This window comes from Nipponia nippon, unplaced genomic scaffold, assembly GCF_047370975.1.
Source record: "Nipponia nippon isolate SJK-2023a ecotype South Korea unplaced genomic scaffold, ASM4737097v1 scaffold_1, whole genome shotgun sequence".
Lineage (NCBI taxonomy): Eukaryota > Metazoa > Chordata > Aves > Pelecaniformes > Threskiornithidae > Nipponia > Nipponia nippon.
Window position 1 is genome coordinate 67,077,213 of NW_028262290.1, and position 17,700 is coordinate 67,094,912.

Here is a 17,700-nt window from a genome sequence, read left to right on the forward strand (position 1 = left end):
TTCGTATGAGAAGGAATATAAAAAGGACTCTCAGTAAGGCAAGACTTCTTAGGTACCAGCTCTGTGGCAAGACTGCTGTGCAGAACAGAGCTGAGCAGCAAGTATTCTAGCAGCTGTTTACCCTGAAATACCCATGTGTAAACTCATTCCTGCTGTTACCAATGCTTTTTTCGCCAACTGCCTCCAGAAGAACAGTATAATTTGTGAAGGTAAAGTAGCACAACAGTATTCTCATTTATCTCTTTCCATAACTAGAAAGGAAAAAATGCTGTGTTAATTAAATACTCGCATTAGTATCCAATGCTCTTTCACTTTAGGTAAACTTGTGGTTTAGCCAAAGTTCATAAACAGGGACAAAGTCACATCTCTTCGGCAGGAGTTGACCTTGTATATTTTTCATTTCCATGGGAAGTTGTTGTAGTGGTAAGTGAATGGACACAAATCAGTAACATAAGACTTAGAGCAACATCTTCAGAAGTTTCAGAATGCTTCGAAACTATGGCCTATCTTCAAAAATGCCTGTGGCCTTGTCTGCATTGGCACTGTTACCCTCCAGGTAACTCTGGAGGCTGTCAACACTCTCCCTTATCTATAGATCAGTGTCTCTGTCTCATCACCTCCACCAGCACTCTTTGTCCGAGCTGAGAAGCTGTGGTGATGCTCAGTGTCTGAGGCTGAGCCTGTCTGGCTGCCCTGACTTCCCATCCACGACGTGAGTGTGCCAGGCTCTGACAGTGGGGTCCACCAGTAGTAACCTCACAATCCCCCATCCAGTTTCCAGCCTAATTCCCCTCCATAAATATAGGTGAGACCTGGAGCAGAGACGAGGCTGATTTTGGGGTGTCATTACTTTCATACCAAAGCTAGACTGGGAGGTTATCTTTTGTGTAAACGGCAAACTGCAGCACGGATGGGAGGGGACCTCTCCCACTGCTTGAGCTGGGTGAAGATATACATCAAGGTCAAGCCTGAATATCACTTTATATGAAGCTAAGGGCACTTCACAACCTGTGGGTGCATCTCCAGAGTCTCTGAAGCTCTTTGTAGCATGTGTGGGCACATCTGAATGAGCTTTCACCTGGCTAGCGTGGCTAATAATAGCAATGAACTTGCAGGACAGTTTGCAAATGAGTCATCTTGGCCCACACTGTGAGTCCTCAACGGGTTTAACGCTGTGCCCTCATTGCTATTGTTACTTATTTAAGATGGATTATAAAGCTGGTTTGGGCAAGCCTATTTGTGCTGCTTTTAAATGAAATGTGTCTGTATACTAATCCTCATCAAATGTCAGTGAGCAATACATCCAACTTAATTTTTTAAATTGTAGGCTCCAAAGTAATTTAACAGCATTTGAAAACTTTATTTCAGGTAATTAGTGCAAATACTTCATGACAGAACAACAACGGTTGCTTTCATAGCGCTAACTGCTTGTGAAAATAGGCCAACCCTCCCATTCATTGGGTAGAGTTGGCTTACTGTAAGAGGAAAAATATTTTTAACTTTTTTCTTTAAATTCCCACCTGCCGCCCATCACCCAAGGGCCATTCCAGCTACCACCTACAAGGCACATCCATACAACAGACTAGTATGTTGGTCGTTTGTGGGACACTGTCAGCTAAAATATAAAATAAGCTTTTCTGTCCTAGAAACAAGCTCTAACTAGTACTCGTTGCGTTTTCATAGTATTTCTTCAGAATAAATTTTTGATAGTAAGCCCATTTCCTGATCTATCATTTCTATATCGGTGGTGTTTCTAACACTGCAGCAGGGCAGTGTTTAATTCAGGGCAATCGTATCTGTTGTTTATTGAATCTAATGTTTGTTTACCATGGCTTTTAAATATCTTAATTAGCATAATTCATAGTAGCACATGGTTGGCAGACATGGACCCTTAAGATAATAAAAAGGAACAGGCTGAATAAATATTTGAAAAAGGTGCCAGTATGGTTTAAAAGCTATTTATCTTAAACTTTTATTTAATTCTACTCAGGCAACATGACCCCATCCAGATAAAACTCCAAGCTACACATTTCTCCCTTGCTCGAACTGAAATCAGTCTTGTGACATATCTGGGGGAAGCCCGTACGGTAACATGCGTGTGCCTTGTATCTGTGTGGGTCGAAAGGATGAGCTGCCTCTTTAAAAGGTTTCCATGAACCTGTATTGTTATAGTAAGCTCTGGTAGGCGAGGGGTTGCGTGACTGCAGCAGACTCATTTGTGACCTCAGAAAAGTGGTTATGAAAGTGATCTCTTGATCAGAGGAATAGAGCTCTGCTGCCTGCCAGACCAGCAAGGCAGAAATGAGCCTCCTCCCTGCAAATCTGCCCCGGCAGGAGAAAAAACGTTCCTCTTTTGGATGCAGCGTTCATAGACTAAGTCTTTAATGATTCCTCTGGAAAATACTCAGCTTAAAACAAAGTTGGCTCTAGAGTATATATTTTCTCCAGTTAACTTTCACATTTTTTAAGAATATGTGCAAAAGTATCCTTGCTTTTGCATTTTGCAATTTGCAATGTTCATTTTCTGCCTTAAACCTATTCACAGTTTCCTTAGCGTCGTGCTAATAAGTTTTGTTTCAATGGTTATTGGACTGACTCTGGCAGCAAGCCGCAGTGTATATCCAATGAAGATCATATCATAACTGATGAAAAAACAATATAAACCAATCTTTATGTCACATAATGAGTGTAAAACAGATCTGATGAGTCAGGAGGTAAGAAATCACTAGTTTTCATCCAGAAGACCTTGACAGAATAAGAAGCACTGGAAGTAATTTATGTATCATAATTCTCTTTATACATACTATTCACCTAGTATTGATCACTCAGTGAAAGCTGTAATTAACTATAATTGCCTTGAAAGTTAAGGCCGCAATCCTGTATGCTTCATGAGTGGGAGACAAGTTTCTTGTCCTTATCCCAGAAGGAATACTCGTTATTTCTTTGGTAGCTTGCTATGAGTCAAGGTAGCAGGCACCTTCACAGGAGTCAGACTTGCCTGCTCAAGTCAATGACACATATGCAGAAGAGTTGAAACTGGAGAAAAGGTTATATTTTATTAGCTAGAACTTTGTTCCTGAAATACAGAACTTTGGTTAGTTGTTCCTGGTCTTCACATGGGACAAATCTGATAAGAACTCTGTGGCTGCCTTTTAGTTTTATCACTCTATCTCAGTAGTCTCTGCTTTTAAAAATTGAAAAGCAAATCAAAGCAGGGCCACAATTTACATTTTTAGAGCATTCAAATATTACCTTTCCTGCCTTTTTTAAAGACAGTATGTTTTATTATGTTTAGAAAATTTGAAGGTCCTAATTCTGGTCATTGACCTAGGGACTGTGGCATTTTTTAAAAACTTAATTTCTCTAGCGCTAAGGGGGAGAGAACATGTAAGCCCACTACTGGCCTGCTTAGGGTCTTAGGATCTGCTTGGGATCTTTTTCTGAGCATGGAACCTGGCTGTGAAAAAAGGCAAAGCAAAACGTTTGTGAGGAAGCGAAAAATGAAGGTTCTTGTAGTAATTGAACACATCATGTGCATGCGTTTTCTACTTCTGCAGAAGGTTCCTGTTCTGCAAAGCAATTTATTTTTGGACAAACCATAATGTCTTCTCTGCAGGCCCTCTGACTTACAAGGGATTCCAGTTGGGAGCATGGCCCATCTGTTTGGATAGCTTTTCAGGACTAGTCTTTAAATGCATCCATTAAAAACACATTAAACATATCCAGGGACTGTAACATTATCAATTCAGGGTTCTGGTAGTTCAATTTTTGACTTGTTGTTGGATTGTTCTTCATTCTGAGCTTTTAGGTAAGATTTTCACATTACTGGTTTTCTTCAGCATTCTAAAAAGTTGTGGAATATAGTTCAGTGTTTTAAAATTATCCTGAAAATTGATTCTGAAAGAATTTTTTTAACTTTTAAATACTGTTCCTGATGTTTCAGTTGCCTATGTCTTGTCTCGGCACGTTCTTTTACTTCCTGAAGTAGAAAAGCCAAAGCTCAAGGACCTCCTCTCGGGCATATTTCTCCCACAGCTCGTTAGGTTCATTTAACCTCTCAGAGCTTCATACAGTCAATCTCATCATGGCAGCCTCCACAGATAGCAGAAAAGCCCAAAGCAAAGCAGCTCTGCCTTAGAAGGAGAGTGCCGGGTTCTGTGGGGTGTGTGTATTTATCGGTGATTGTGCAGCAGGGTGCCGTGGTATCCAGCTGACTTAAAGGTGGAGATCCTCGCATTGCTTCTGTCAAGTGCGTTTGCTTATTTAAAGTACACTGGAAAGCAAATGTGCCTGTGTCTTTGCCTTTAATATCGGATACAGTATGGCTGCTATATAAAGCAGATATTAAGGAATTGCTCTTATGATATTTCTGACTCTGAAACTGATGAAGCCAGATTTGGTTTTCTGGGTAACATATGCACATCCTGTGCACTAAGGTCTCAGCGTGAATATTTTAGACGCAATGTTTATTTCATCTTAAAGGTTTCCTTTATCCTCTCCAGATCGTGTGCTTTGGCTATTTTTAAACGGTCTCTTGGGTGATATACTGGCCTGCTGACACATGCTCTTTCAACCTTCTTCTAAGAGATACTGACTTAAATTCCCTCTTGGAGCTAGCAGGTAGGAATTTAGCCCATGCCTTTCAATGCGGAGTGGTGCAAACGAAATTATAAAGGGACAAGAATGTTATAAAAGCAGTAGAAATTGAGAAGTTGAAGCTCAGGAGATAGCCTGTTTGAAGCATAGGCCTGGAAAAGAGGTTATCAAATCCAAAAAGGTTAGCAAAGATCATGTAAATCTCACGTAAGTCAGTCATTGTCAGGGTGATTTAATCAGGAAGCGGGGGAGATGCTTTCTCATACACTTTCCTAGTTGCTTTTATTTTCATGCTTGGTCTTTGATTTTATTTCATTCTTCAGGGATTGATTTACTAAATGTTCTAAACTGTAGATCTAAATTGAAGAGGGTAAAATGGTGCACAACTTCTGCAGCCAATAAAGACTAAATATGTTCTGATATTCTCAAGATAAATCTGTTATCAGGACTTCACATTTCTTCTGTAAGATGCAATTCTTACAGTCTCCTCTTTCAAGTGAGGAAGATTCCAGTAGACTGTAGTTGCTTACGTATGAACACACATAGCTTTTCTCTTAGCCATCTTTTCAGTAAAAATGGATTTTGGTCTCATTGCTTATGTTTCTGAAAGATATTTCAGACTAAAATTTATTTCAATAGGCTGTTTATCATAAAAGATTTTTTTTTGTTTGTTTGGATGCAATGATTAGTCACAAGCTGGTCTTTCATCATATGCTTAAATTTAGTCCCATACAGGCTTTCTCATAAGGTTCTGATTTTTCTTATTGTTGCTTCTGTGATATACTTTGTTTCGCGTCAGAGATGCTGCTCTTGTTCATCTGTTGTTTATTTTCTGTCTGCAACAAATTTCATGGACAAGGTCGTGGCATTGCAGTGAGAATATAACAACATAAGAAATGCACTACTGTGTCACACCAGTGGTCCATCTAGTCTGGTATTCTCATCTCCAGAATTGCTGTCTTTTATCTGCTTTAAAGCATTCTTGTACTGGTGTCACTGAGCACTTCACAGTCCTCATATTGTGGGGCTGGGTGAAGAGCAGTTCTGCATTCAATTTATCCAGTGCCTTTACTAGTTTGTAAACCTCTGTTACATCTCCCCTCATCCTTCTCTCCTCAGTAGACAGACACAGCCGTTTTAGCCTCTCCTCAAAGGGCAGCTGCCTCTGCTTTGGACCCCAATGTCCATTGTTGTATTATTTTCATTGGGAGAATCAAACCAGTGAAAAAATGGCCTCAGGACAATGAAATAATAAGAGCCATATCAAAAGAGGACTACATTCTTGGGCCATAGAGAGAGAAAGTGCTGGGAATTCAGAGAATATAGAGAACTTAAATTTGTATTTACCTTTTATGGATTTATTCAAAAGGGTGTGCAAGCACATACACACTCAGACAGCTAATATATTACAGCTTAATTAAACTAAGAAGGGAATAATACAGGGATAAAATTAAGGCCCTAGGACTGAACCTATAAGTCAATACGTTCCCATCAACAAATCATCATATTTAAAGCAGTAGGTAATCAGATGGAATTATGAAGACGAAACAGAAGACAATTACTTGGAATAAGTCTTATATCTCAGGATAATTTAGGAGGACTGCATGGCTTTGGCAGTCTTATAGTCAATATAGTCTACCAGACCAACTGATAACTCAAATATTTACTCACAGTGATGCAAACAGATCCCTAAAATATCTTCCTTGCCAATGCGCAACGTGGGGTTGTCTGTTGGGGGGATCATCTGTTGAGTCATATGAAGACAGAAAGGTTGCAGCATTAAGCTGCAGAGAGGAAATGTGCTTTCTAGACAAGTTCTCTTGAGTCTGTTGCTTGTATAGTTAGCACACAATTGCGTTTTGCACGGAGGCCCAGCTTTTCTTTGGATCTGTGATCCCTCAGAAGTTATGGAATAAGGGAGATGTTACAGTCCCAGACTACAGAAAAACGTGACATACCGGTGTGGTTTCTTGTGAGCTGGTTGTGCGAGATACAGATAGAATAAACCATCAAAAAACATTGTAAGAATATGTAATAACTTAATTCACATATTCTCCGTATACACACACTTTTCATGACAGCCACTTAACCATTCTCAGCATTTCTTAAATTATTCTACACATTTTATGGATGAAGAATTATGGAAACAGAAAGGGTCCATCCAGAACTTATCCTAATGCTCATTCACCTAAAACCATAAGCAACTCTTACCTTACAAAATTAATCCTGTTTGTAATTAAACAATGAAAATTTTCCTGGAGGGAATGTGAAATGTCCATTACTGGGGATATTCAGCAAAAGCCCTGCGCAACCTGCTTAACTGAAATTAGCTCTATTTTGATCAGAGTGGGGTAGATCAGATGACCTTCAGAGGTCCCTTCCAACCTACAACTCCCTAAGCTTCCGTGATTCCCTATTCCAACTCAATAAATAGTCCTGGGTTCCCCACAGGTAAAATACTTTCCTAAAGCTTCACACAACTCCTTGCTCCGCAGCACAACTTGAACACAAGCAGGTAATTGTTTTCAGCTTCTCAGCTTGCCTCATCGAAATTGTGTTCCCCAAAGGCACACAGACCTCTTTTTCACATGCAAGAAAAAAATACCCTGACTTGGTTGCCTCCCCAAGAAGTCCTCGGTTTGTGTCTCGTCTCTTTCTCCCGCACCCCGACTCTGATGCTGCCTTTTTGCTGGACTCCAGTACTGCCTGCCCTGGCGTCACGCCAGCTCTGTCCCAAAGACTCAGTCTGTCGATTGTGAACTCCTACCCCAAACTGATTCCCTTCCTGACACCACCTTGCTTAACAGTTAGGTCAAGAGGGAAAAGATAGGACTGACGGGTTTTAGAGGGCAGTGTGAGGAAGAGGGGGGATTTCTTCTGGGAACTGGAGGAGACCACAGCAGGACTTGCCCAAGGCAAGAGGCTCACCCTTCTCCCTTTCTTCCCTGCTGGAAACCCTCTCTGAGATCTCAGCCTTAATATCTTGTCTGATCACCACTAAATCTTCTAACAAGCCGGATCTCTCAGTTTGTAGAAAAACTATAGGAATGCAAGCTTTCTCCCTCTTTTTTAAGTTTTTCTGTAGAAATAATTTCCATGTGTACTCTTACATACACAGACAGCAGTGGCAGCTGGATCACCGTTTTAGAAAGTTTCTCTCATCTGCAATAATTTCTAAAAACACAAAACTGTCCAGTGGAAAATAGCGAAACCAACCGTTTTGATGATTGCTCCGGCAGCATTTTTTACTGTTTGCGAAAGGATTTGACTTCAGGGAAACACTCCTCACCTCTCGCACTGTGGGTTTTCTCCCCTCTCCCTGCTGCACGAGAGTTATTTTCTGATCCTTTACTTTAAGCCCCTTTGCTTTTTTTAGGCAACTTCCAGATATCTGATACAGTGTATAATGAGGAATTAGGTTCCATTACACGAAGGCTTAACCTTCTCAAAAAGCATTCAGCGCTTGCCAGGAGTCATCAATATTTAACAGCTGTTGTTATTATGAAATACTTCATAGGGTAATGCGGCTCGTCTGCTCGCACGCAAGGGTTTGAACGGGCGCCAGGCCCCTGTCAGAGCCGCCGGGAGATTGACAGGCGGCGAGGCTTGCGTGACAGCGGGGCTGGGGTTAGTCAGCAGTCTGCCTCCTCCGCAGCAGGGACTTCTCCTCCCCTTCGCCTCCCCTTCCTAAAAGAGCTCCTCCGGACGGGGGTGGGACACGGGCTGGGGTCCCAGGGGGGCGAGGTGGCCCCACCAGCTCTGCGCAAGGGCTGCGGGAGAGGAAGGCTGCCGGGCGGTGGCATCTCTTTGATGCCCCGCTCGTGCGTGGGGAAAAATGGACGAGGCTCGCTGGGAAAGGGGAAGAGTGGTTCTGAAGGAAAGAGGGGACGGGATCTGGAAAGCAAACAGTTCGGTTTATACCTTAAATAAATGTCATGCTGTACTCGAGAAACTTCAAAGGGCAGTCAGATTTCAAAGCATCTCTTAAGAAGAAGCAGACTGAGAAAACCACTAAGTCGGGAAGAAAAACTTTGCATTATTGCTAGCATAATTTCATCTGGCATTCTGGTAGCCTCCGCAACAGGACTGAGCACCATACATCTTCTATTCAGAGGGTGCATTTTAGTGCTGCTTTCTTTCCCGAAGCGTTTGTGCAACCTGTCTGTTGTGGCATTTCAGAGTGCAAACATCCCTTTCATATCATTCGGCAACGTATAATAACTTCTGTAGGTTGTATCTTTTTTAATTTCAGCATGCATCTAGTGAGCGCTGTCCTTTTTGTCACTTGGTGTTCTCTGTAACGCAGCAAGAGGAAATAGACCATTTCAGTTCATAGCTGTAGGTTTGTTAAGCAGGATTGCTCACACCAAGTGTTTCCTAGTTGTTTTGTTTTGTTTTCTTAGCATTCAGGGTAACCCGCATAGCTGATTCTTCCGGCAGCTAGAAGATCCAGGAAGAAAGACCCTGTTTTCACTTCCTTTCAAGTAACAGTTACCAAAAGTAAGACTCATATGCATAAAGCAGTACCTCTGAATCTGCAAGCTAGATTCAGGTATGTTCATCTGCCCATTTTAAGAAACAATTTATCCCCTGGGCATCACTGGAGAGAAATGGTCTCACAGGTACTCCTCATAGAAAGGCTTGAAACTGATACGCCCACATCATACCGAGTCTGAAGAAGACAGTACTGTCCCCTTCTTACACCTCAAACGAACGCAGGCGAGGTGTTCAGATAAGAAACAGCATCCCTTCACTGCTCATTTCTATCCTGTGCTGTTGCTTGACGCAGGTAGCCTGAGCAGGGCAAGGCCCCTGGGCTGGCTGGGGTACAGTTTGACCACGCGTTACTTTGTTACAGAGTTTAGCTTGGCAGGTATTTTTCTAATTATTTTCTGAAGAAAGAAGTTGTGCTTGTGCAGGAAGGGGTACAGAAACATTTTGGAGAATGTAATCCTATGGGTTTAAAAAGTACGGTTTTATGAGAGTCCTGAAATTTCCATCCCTCTGAACTAAAGAGTATTCTGCAATGAATAAATGTTCTGTTATTTCTGAGGGAAAGGGAACGGCTGGTTTCATGATGCTTCCATAGACTTGAAAGTGTCAGGCAGCTTTTCTCTTCTTTACAATATTCCAGATTTGGTTTTCAAGCCAAGGGGTTTGCAAACGCAGATAGCGATGCTCGTATCAGAACTGGAGGCTCAAAAGAGATCTCAGCTTTTTACAGCGTGCTGGGGAGAGAGCGTGCAGCTGTGAAAGGCTCAGCAGCACTGTCTGAGAGAGTCCCATACTCCTTCAGCCAAACTTATAATCCCTTTTGTGGACTTTTTTTCCTCTATTAATTAACTGTCAATTCTAACTCTACATTATTTTTTGGCTTCCACTCCTTTCACCACTTCCAGATCAGAAATTGGAACAATGTCCTCGGATCTTTGACCTTTCCTTCAGGAAACTGCAATGGCCATTTTTCTTCATTTTTTAATCCCTCCTCTTCCTCCTCCTAGCCCCCTTGCCCCCTGCCCTGTATATATCCACAGTGTTGTCCTTCTGTAGGACCCAGCGTTTCCAAACTTGTGGGTTTTTAATGTTGCCTGGAATTGCACCATGACTGCATGACCTTGCAAAACTGGCAGCCCTGGTACATGTGTATCTTGTATTTATCACCCTATGGTATCAATACGCTCATTCATCTTCTTTGGCAGAACAGCTCCATCTTCTGTTTTATTTCGTGTTCTGGAAGCGCAGGCTAGATAAGCTGTGCTCCGAAAAAGGTCTCTGCTGTTCCTGCTTTCCATCTCTTCAGTTTGCCAGTTGTGAACCTAGTAGGTGAGCGCTCTACACTGAATTGCTGGCAATCTAGTCCAAAGAGTTGCCTCTCCCATAGAAAGCAGTACAAGGCTCCATAAAGCTGAAACTTTCCAGCTTTTTACAGCCAGCAGCATTCATCAGATTGCCTGCAATATCAGTTTTTTTTTTTTGCCCCATTCTTGATCTATGGGAACTCCAGCAGCCAGAAGTTTTCCCCTCAGGTCACTGAGTCATCCTTTGCTGTTTGTTATTTTTTATCTTTCCACAGTTTGCTCCTCCCTGCCTACTAGAGACAGTACTCCTGCATTCTCCAGCCTTTCATTTGTTTTCATCATCGTAGGCTTCACCTTTGCTCCGGAGGGCCATCATTTTATGTAACGTCTAAGTCTGATCACAGCTGTCTTGGCGTCAGGGCCCTTGCTATCAAGCGCCCGTCACAAGCAATGCTTACTTTCCTTCAGTTCTCCCACTTGATTCTTGGTAGTGACAGGGGTATTGTTAAACTGCTCTGTTTTCTTTTCTCTATTTTTCTGCCTAGTCAGATAATATCTTGCAATTTTCCCTCCTCACCCTGTCATGTCTTGCTTGTCCTCCTCCTCATTCATTCTGGAGGTCTGTGTGGTTTTCTGCCTTTCTTGCTGTGCTTTCTCTGAGTGACAGGCTATCACCAGCAGTAGTACCTCTTCTGAGCTGCCACTGCAGTATCAGCCAAGCCCTGGGTGGGTTAATAGAGTATTTCCAGCGCAGGGAGGCAGAACAAGCGTGAACAGTGAGCAGCGGCTCTGCTGCCTCAGGTGCGAGGAACAAACGTCCCCGTCTCTGAGGAGCTCCTGCTTCTTGGTGCGACGGGGGTCATTCGTCTCCGATGGTGCAATGGGTCCCCTTGCAGTCCAGGCCAGTGAGCGGGGTATGTTATGAAACGGATGTGTGTGGCCTAACATACGGGTAACGCTAGCCAGCAAAATAACATTAAAATACTTTCCATTTGGAGATGGAATTTATAGTAGCCAGACGAGCTGCGGAACAAACATCTCTTGTGCTTCTGCTGCTGTGTTTGTGTGAGCCTGAAGGCTAACAAACAGGCAGGGAGCTCTGGCCCGCTCAGTCGGGTAAAATAATAGTTTCCACTAACGATGAAGTTCGAACTGGTGGAATTTTCACAACACCAAAAGAACGCATCAAAAAAATAAACCTTCGTTTCCTCTCACCCCTCCCTGTCTGTCCTTTAACCTGCACAAAGACTGCAAACCACCATGTCAGTAATTACAAAAACATCTTTTCTGAGGGGGGAGGCTCTGGAAGAGGCCATTGGAATAGGGGCTGGGCTTTTCAAAATTATTGTCACGAGTGTCCATATGTCTGTTCTTATGGACAGGCGTAACAAGGCTTGGCTGATCGGGGTGGGGGAAAAGCAACCTTTTCCAATTAGTTCAAAAGGTATACCAAAATGCAAATGCAGATTGAAGAATCTGTATATCCCGTTCATAGCAGCCTAGCTTACAAGTCTGAAATCACAACATTGTTTTGGCTGGAAAACATGGGTAGGGATATGTTTTAGGCAGCTTGGGATTTTCCTGATGTGTTTTCCCGTGCCCAGGGGAGGGATTTATTACATCTAATTATACGTTTGAGATGATTGCTTTGGGGTAATGACCGACATTATCACTGGTGGCAAATATTTACTATGTAAGCTAAAAAACATCACGAATATTCCGTCAGTGTGGTTCTGTGTTGCCATCATCTGTTGTAAAATGCTGATATATCTTGCAACAGGCCCTCACTGGGCTGTTATATTGATAAGGGGCTCTTGCACAGCCCTTTGGAAAGGAAGTGACTCCATTTAGATCATATCCTCAGTCATTTGCAACAAGTATTATTCAAGCCATCTAAAAATGTAGACCGTTTTCTTAATTCGGTATCTTACTAAAAATTTAAATCTCATTGTCATGACTTTTAGCAACAAGCTCAGGAGCACTAGAGGCTCGCTGGCTGTCTCCTCTTCTTATTCTGATTTGGTATAAACTATTCTTGTCCGTCTCAACCCTTCTTTTTTTGGATTATTAACCATCTCTGGCTGTGGCTGCTCCAGCTCTCCTTTAGCTGGAAGGGACAATGTGTATCAAATGTCCCAGCTAATCTCACTGGTATGCTCTCCTCTCTCATTCTTTCCGTGGAAAGGAGAACAAACAGAAAACTGAATCTCTGTTTGTTACCAGGATATTTGTATGACCCGTCTCTGGGATGGGGCAGTAAGAATGAAGCTGACACCTTAATTTTTACTGACCAAATGATAAAGACAGGTTCCTATCATACTCCCTAGATGATGCAGAGGCCCACTGTATCAAGTGATGTCAGCCTTCTCAGAAATTCTTTCATTATCCCCAGAAATGGGATTGTATTTCAGGGATTTTTCCGTGGGATGTATCGATATGAAGACTTTAATCTGAGTATTCAAAGATATTTCAGATCAAGCAATGATAACCCATGTGCAGGAAGAGCACTCACCAGTTTTGACTTCCATGAAGGTTTTAATTATTATTAGGAAAAATATATACAATTTTAATCTATAGTGAGAGATTTTAGTTAATTTCATGTACTAAATGACCTGCTAAAAACAAACTTTAAACCTCTGTTTAAAAATGAAACAGTTTAAGAACATTCCCTTGAATCTTACAGTCAGGCTCAGACTTGTAGAAGTGAATAGGGTAAAGTGAGACTGAAAATAATCTGATGCCAAGAAGGTCAGCACTGAAGATAAGAAACTTATTTCAGTCCCTTGTCTTCTGAGCTATATAGGCATTTCTTTATATTGTCATAATACATATTTTTATATACAAACCAACTTGCTAGCTTTCTTTTGTTTCTTTCCTGTGGGTTTTGGTTGTTGCTTTATGTAGAGTACACTAATGCAAAAAATATGTTCAATAAAAAATGTGATAGATATTTCATATAAAAAAACATCTGGACTGCCAAATATGTATCTATCTCCCTCACAGCAAAAGAAAGTTGTCAGTAACTGAGATCCAGACCACAAAGACAGTAACTCCCAACTAAATCAATGCATGTTAAGTGCCTAAATAAGAATTTTAGTCTAGCGGCCCTAATCGTTATGATTTCTAAATTGATAACTCTTTCCAACAGCCATCCAAGAAAAGCACTTTAAGAAGCAAGTTGGCCAAACAATAAAAGAAGACAATGTATCTAACAAGACTGCTGTACAAGAAGGTGGACTTCTACTAGAAGTGAGTGAAAAAAACGCTGTCTTCTCTGGCTCTCATTTCTTCAGTTTGATCATATATTCAGATTAATGCTTTGTGGCAGCTTTGAACAAACGGTCGGCCTTGGTGTGAGTCATTCAAGAATCACACTTGTGAGTGCTTCTTGAAAGAGCAAAACTGGCAGTCGTGATAGTCCCGGTCAGTCTCTGTTTGGGCAATTGTACCTTGCACCCCTACATCCTTGAAATGACCAGTGAACTCCAGTGGGCCAGTTCACAGTTCTTTTTCACTTGGAGTGATAGCAGAGGTTTATTTTACTTGGCCCATATTTTGAGGATGCCAACAGGAGCTTGCCTGGTTTCTGATCTGAGTTAAGATTATTCTGGGGTATTTTAATTTATCCTACTTCCTCAGCTCTGTGCTCTGAGGGAAGCCGTGTGTGCAGAAGTTATTCCTTCTATGTATTTTTATCCCCTTTAGGATGACTTTATGTTGGCAGAGCAGCATAAGGGGCCATACTGTTACTGAGAATTGGATCCATTAATCTGGATGAAGAATTAATACTGCTGTGAACTACTGAACCAGCTAGAGCACAGCAGTCCATCCCAGATACATCTGCATTTCAAACACATGATGTAATAATGCCTTTTATACACTGAGGTCCTTGGAAATTCCTGTGTGATTAACACTACCTATGTATAGTTGTTTTGGATAGGATAATATTCATGGTATAAAAGTTGTTTTTTAATCACAACTCTGAGATACAAGTAAATGTAAATTAAATAGTAGCCTCCAGCAAATAAATGTTGTATACTATTAAAGAAAAAAGACATTTTATCATGGGATCCAATATCATAAGTCATTCAAGTCTATGGAATGGAAACTGGCACCCTGCTTTCCTTCCTCTTAATACTTTAGAAGATTTTAATTTTTTATTTCAAAGCAAGTAGCAGAGAGGCATCTGATTAGTTAGTGCTAGTGCCAAAATGAGATGTTCGGCTGTCAGGTATTATTTGCAATCATTTCCATTCTCAATGAATAGGGAGTACAAGGCGTACAATAAATGATAAATATGGTGAGTATCTAATTTTTAATGAGGACTATCTTTAGTCTATGTTTTGTTGGGTGTATATTAGATGCCCACAAGTTATAATCACTAAGGATCTTCAAACAGTAGCCCTACTGCTAGGAGCACATGGAGAGAACACCGATATGTGATTTCAGGTAGGTTACAAGAGGCTAATACAACTGAATATGCTAATGGTCTGCTTACTACAGGGTATGTAGAGTCACATTCCTTTTGAATATATGGGAGATATTTTATCCTGGATTGTACTTAATGTGGATCATTAACTAGATGATTAAGTGCATGTTAACATGAAGGTATTCACCAGGCTTTATTTATGGGCATGTCTGACCTAGAATAAGAGAGTGAATTTTCCTTAGGCCTTGCTGGGAATGTTCCCTGGGGATTGAGTTTGGCTCAGATGCTCATTCAGTGGCCATGGCATGTGAAGAAAAGTGGTTTTTTTGTGTTGTTCAACCAAATTCACTATGTTGATTATTAGAGACTGTGGGGTTTTAATTAAATAGTCGGAGCTGTGATTCCTTCCAAGGAGAAGCAAACCATCGTGCTGGTGGTTGCTGTGCTTTGTATATTGGTTTGTGAATCTGGCCACTTTATTGGCTCTCAAAAGATATTTTTCAGCTGTCAAAAGCCGCTTTCCTTCTCGTGACACCACCTTGCGCTGCGCAACCTCTCCTAGATGCTTTATATAATACAAACCAGAATAATCTGAATCACCAAAATATGTGTGAATAATACGGTCCCTGACTGCAATGTTAATGGAAAATCAGGGATAATTGCATTTTTTTTTTCCTAGTGGGTACGATCACTGTGCTCTATGTATAGATAGAAATATGGAATAACAAGAACTTTAATTACTGGTAAATAATGTATCTGTGACTCTCGAGTCTTGGAATAATGCAGTACTTCGCCTTTCAGCTTGAAAGAAAACAATGGAATTAGGCTGCCTTCGAAGTATGTTTAAAATGTTTTTTATTTCTAAAGGCCTCTGCCACAACATGTGTTTTTTATTTAAGATTTTATAGAGATTTTTTACAGCTATAATCAAATAGCTTTCATCAGCAATCATGGAATAAACAATGATAGCAGTTTATCAAAGACTTTTTAGTGGAGCACAGCAGGTATCTAAATAAATAATTTCTTCCAGTGTTTTAAGATCACTCCTTCTGGATAAGAGAGTCTTTTTGTGCCCTCTTTGTTTCCCTTTGGAGGGAAGGCAGACAAAGCTCTAAGAACCAAAGTCCAATTTTATTAATGGTCTTTTTGAGTGTAGCCCATTCTTGCAATCTTTGCTCTCCTTGGAGACTTCAGACTGTTTGACTGCAGTAATGATTTTTAACTTTGCACTTTCAAAATATTTTCCAAGACAGGTGGTATTGCAACCCTTGTGCCGTGTGCCTTCTGGCAGAAGAGGGCCAGTTCAGTTTCTGAAGCTTGTTATTGAATACTTAAAGAACACGGGGCCAAACCTATAACCAGGAAAGTGGGAAAATAAACTGTATTGGCAGTCAATATATCCAGATAGAATTTATGGGGTGATGGGGTGGAGAAACACAATAAAACGGTGACTTGGAAAAATAAGAATGAATCACTAGTGGGTATCTAGGCAATAGCCTTGATTGCAATAATCATCTCATGGCTGCTAGCCACCTCCTGCTCTTCCCCCCAGCTATGCTGCACTCACAGTCTCAAGCCCAGGCTCAGAGTCTACACTGTTGTGCAGGTAATTCCTCATCCCAAATGCATGTGTAATTTTCACGTGTTATACTATCCTAGTGGAAGAATGAAATGTCCGTTGCCAAGAGGGAGGCCCTCTCTGGACTTGTTTTCTCAATGACATGCAGTCGGGCAGCGGCTCCATCATCACCACTGCTTCTTGCGTAATCGTCAGCCATATACTAAGCAGCACCCTGCTAAAATTGTCACTTGGACGTTATCGACCCCCTCACAGTTGCTTCTGCAGTTTTTCTGCTCGTTATGGAAGAATCACTGATGTTCAAATTTCTATCTCAACACTTGCTGCTGAAGGACATGTCTCGATGGGCTTTCTTTCCTTCTTTGTTATGTCTTTTGGTCTTCTATTCTGCTGTTGTAGGCTGTAGCATAGGATTTATGGTATCTCTGTCTCCAGATGTACGGGATATAATTCTTTACAGGTGTGAAAATAGTGTTTTATATCCAAAATGTCACAAAAATTAAAAAGAAATCTGGATGATCCAGGCAGCTCCCAAACAGATGCTAATGGAGCAAGACTGCCTGGTTCTGTCATGCCCCATCTTGCTGATGAATGCTGATAAAGGCCAGACCTGGCCTGTTTTGTCATTTCCGTGCTCACTGGCAGCTCGCACTCTTTCAGGGAAGGTCCATGTTGTTTTCAGAATGTTCCAAGCCACTCTTTTGCCCAGTGCACAGGCAGATTTCCACATGGCTCCTCTACTCTTCAGGCTTCAGGGCACAAGAATCACATTTCTGTGGTTTTGTCTCATGGTTTTCTTTATGGCTGCACTGAAGATGCCAGTCATCATACTATCCTGGTATTTCTTATTCAGTGACACTGTACATTTACTCTTCCTGAGCAGAGATAGTTAGCTATGCATGCCCAAGTTACCTTTTTCCTGCTGAAAACAAATAATGACATATGGCTGAATAACAAGGTATTGGATTTGATTGCTATCTCACTATAAAACCTGTGCTTGGGAGCAAGAAATGCAAGAACCTTTCAGGCATAATTTGAATTACAACCCAGAAGGGTGGCTGCAGGCTCAACATGTCTGCGCGCTGAAGAGAAAAAACCCATAGCCTACTTTTCTGTACATAGTTCATAGTGACAACAGGCTCCCTTACGAAAGCCTCCAGAGCATTGCTCCGATGCCGAAATCAACTGCTCTTTCAATGGGAACATCTGCACCTCCCTGGTTCTGCAGCCCACCCCACCCTTCCGGAGCATCTGGTGGTAACTACGCCAATCTTCATTCGTTTTCACATGTCAGGAGA

The 17,700-nt window shown here is 41.5% G+C and overlaps 1 protein-coding gene across 1 annotated transcript in view; it reads left to right on the forward strand.

Annotated features, from left to right (window-relative positions):
- AHRR (aryl hydrocarbon receptor repressor) overlaps positions 1–17,700 on the forward strand; it is an 83,997-nt gene that overhangs the window by 42,649 nt on the left and 23,648 nt on the right. The window contains exon 4 of the mRNA XM_087736571.1: positions 13,543–13,643. Within this exon, the coding sequence (XP_087592697.1) occupies positions 13,543–13,643 (101 nt within the window). The remainder of the gene's footprint in view (positions 1–13,542; positions 13,644–17,700) is intronic.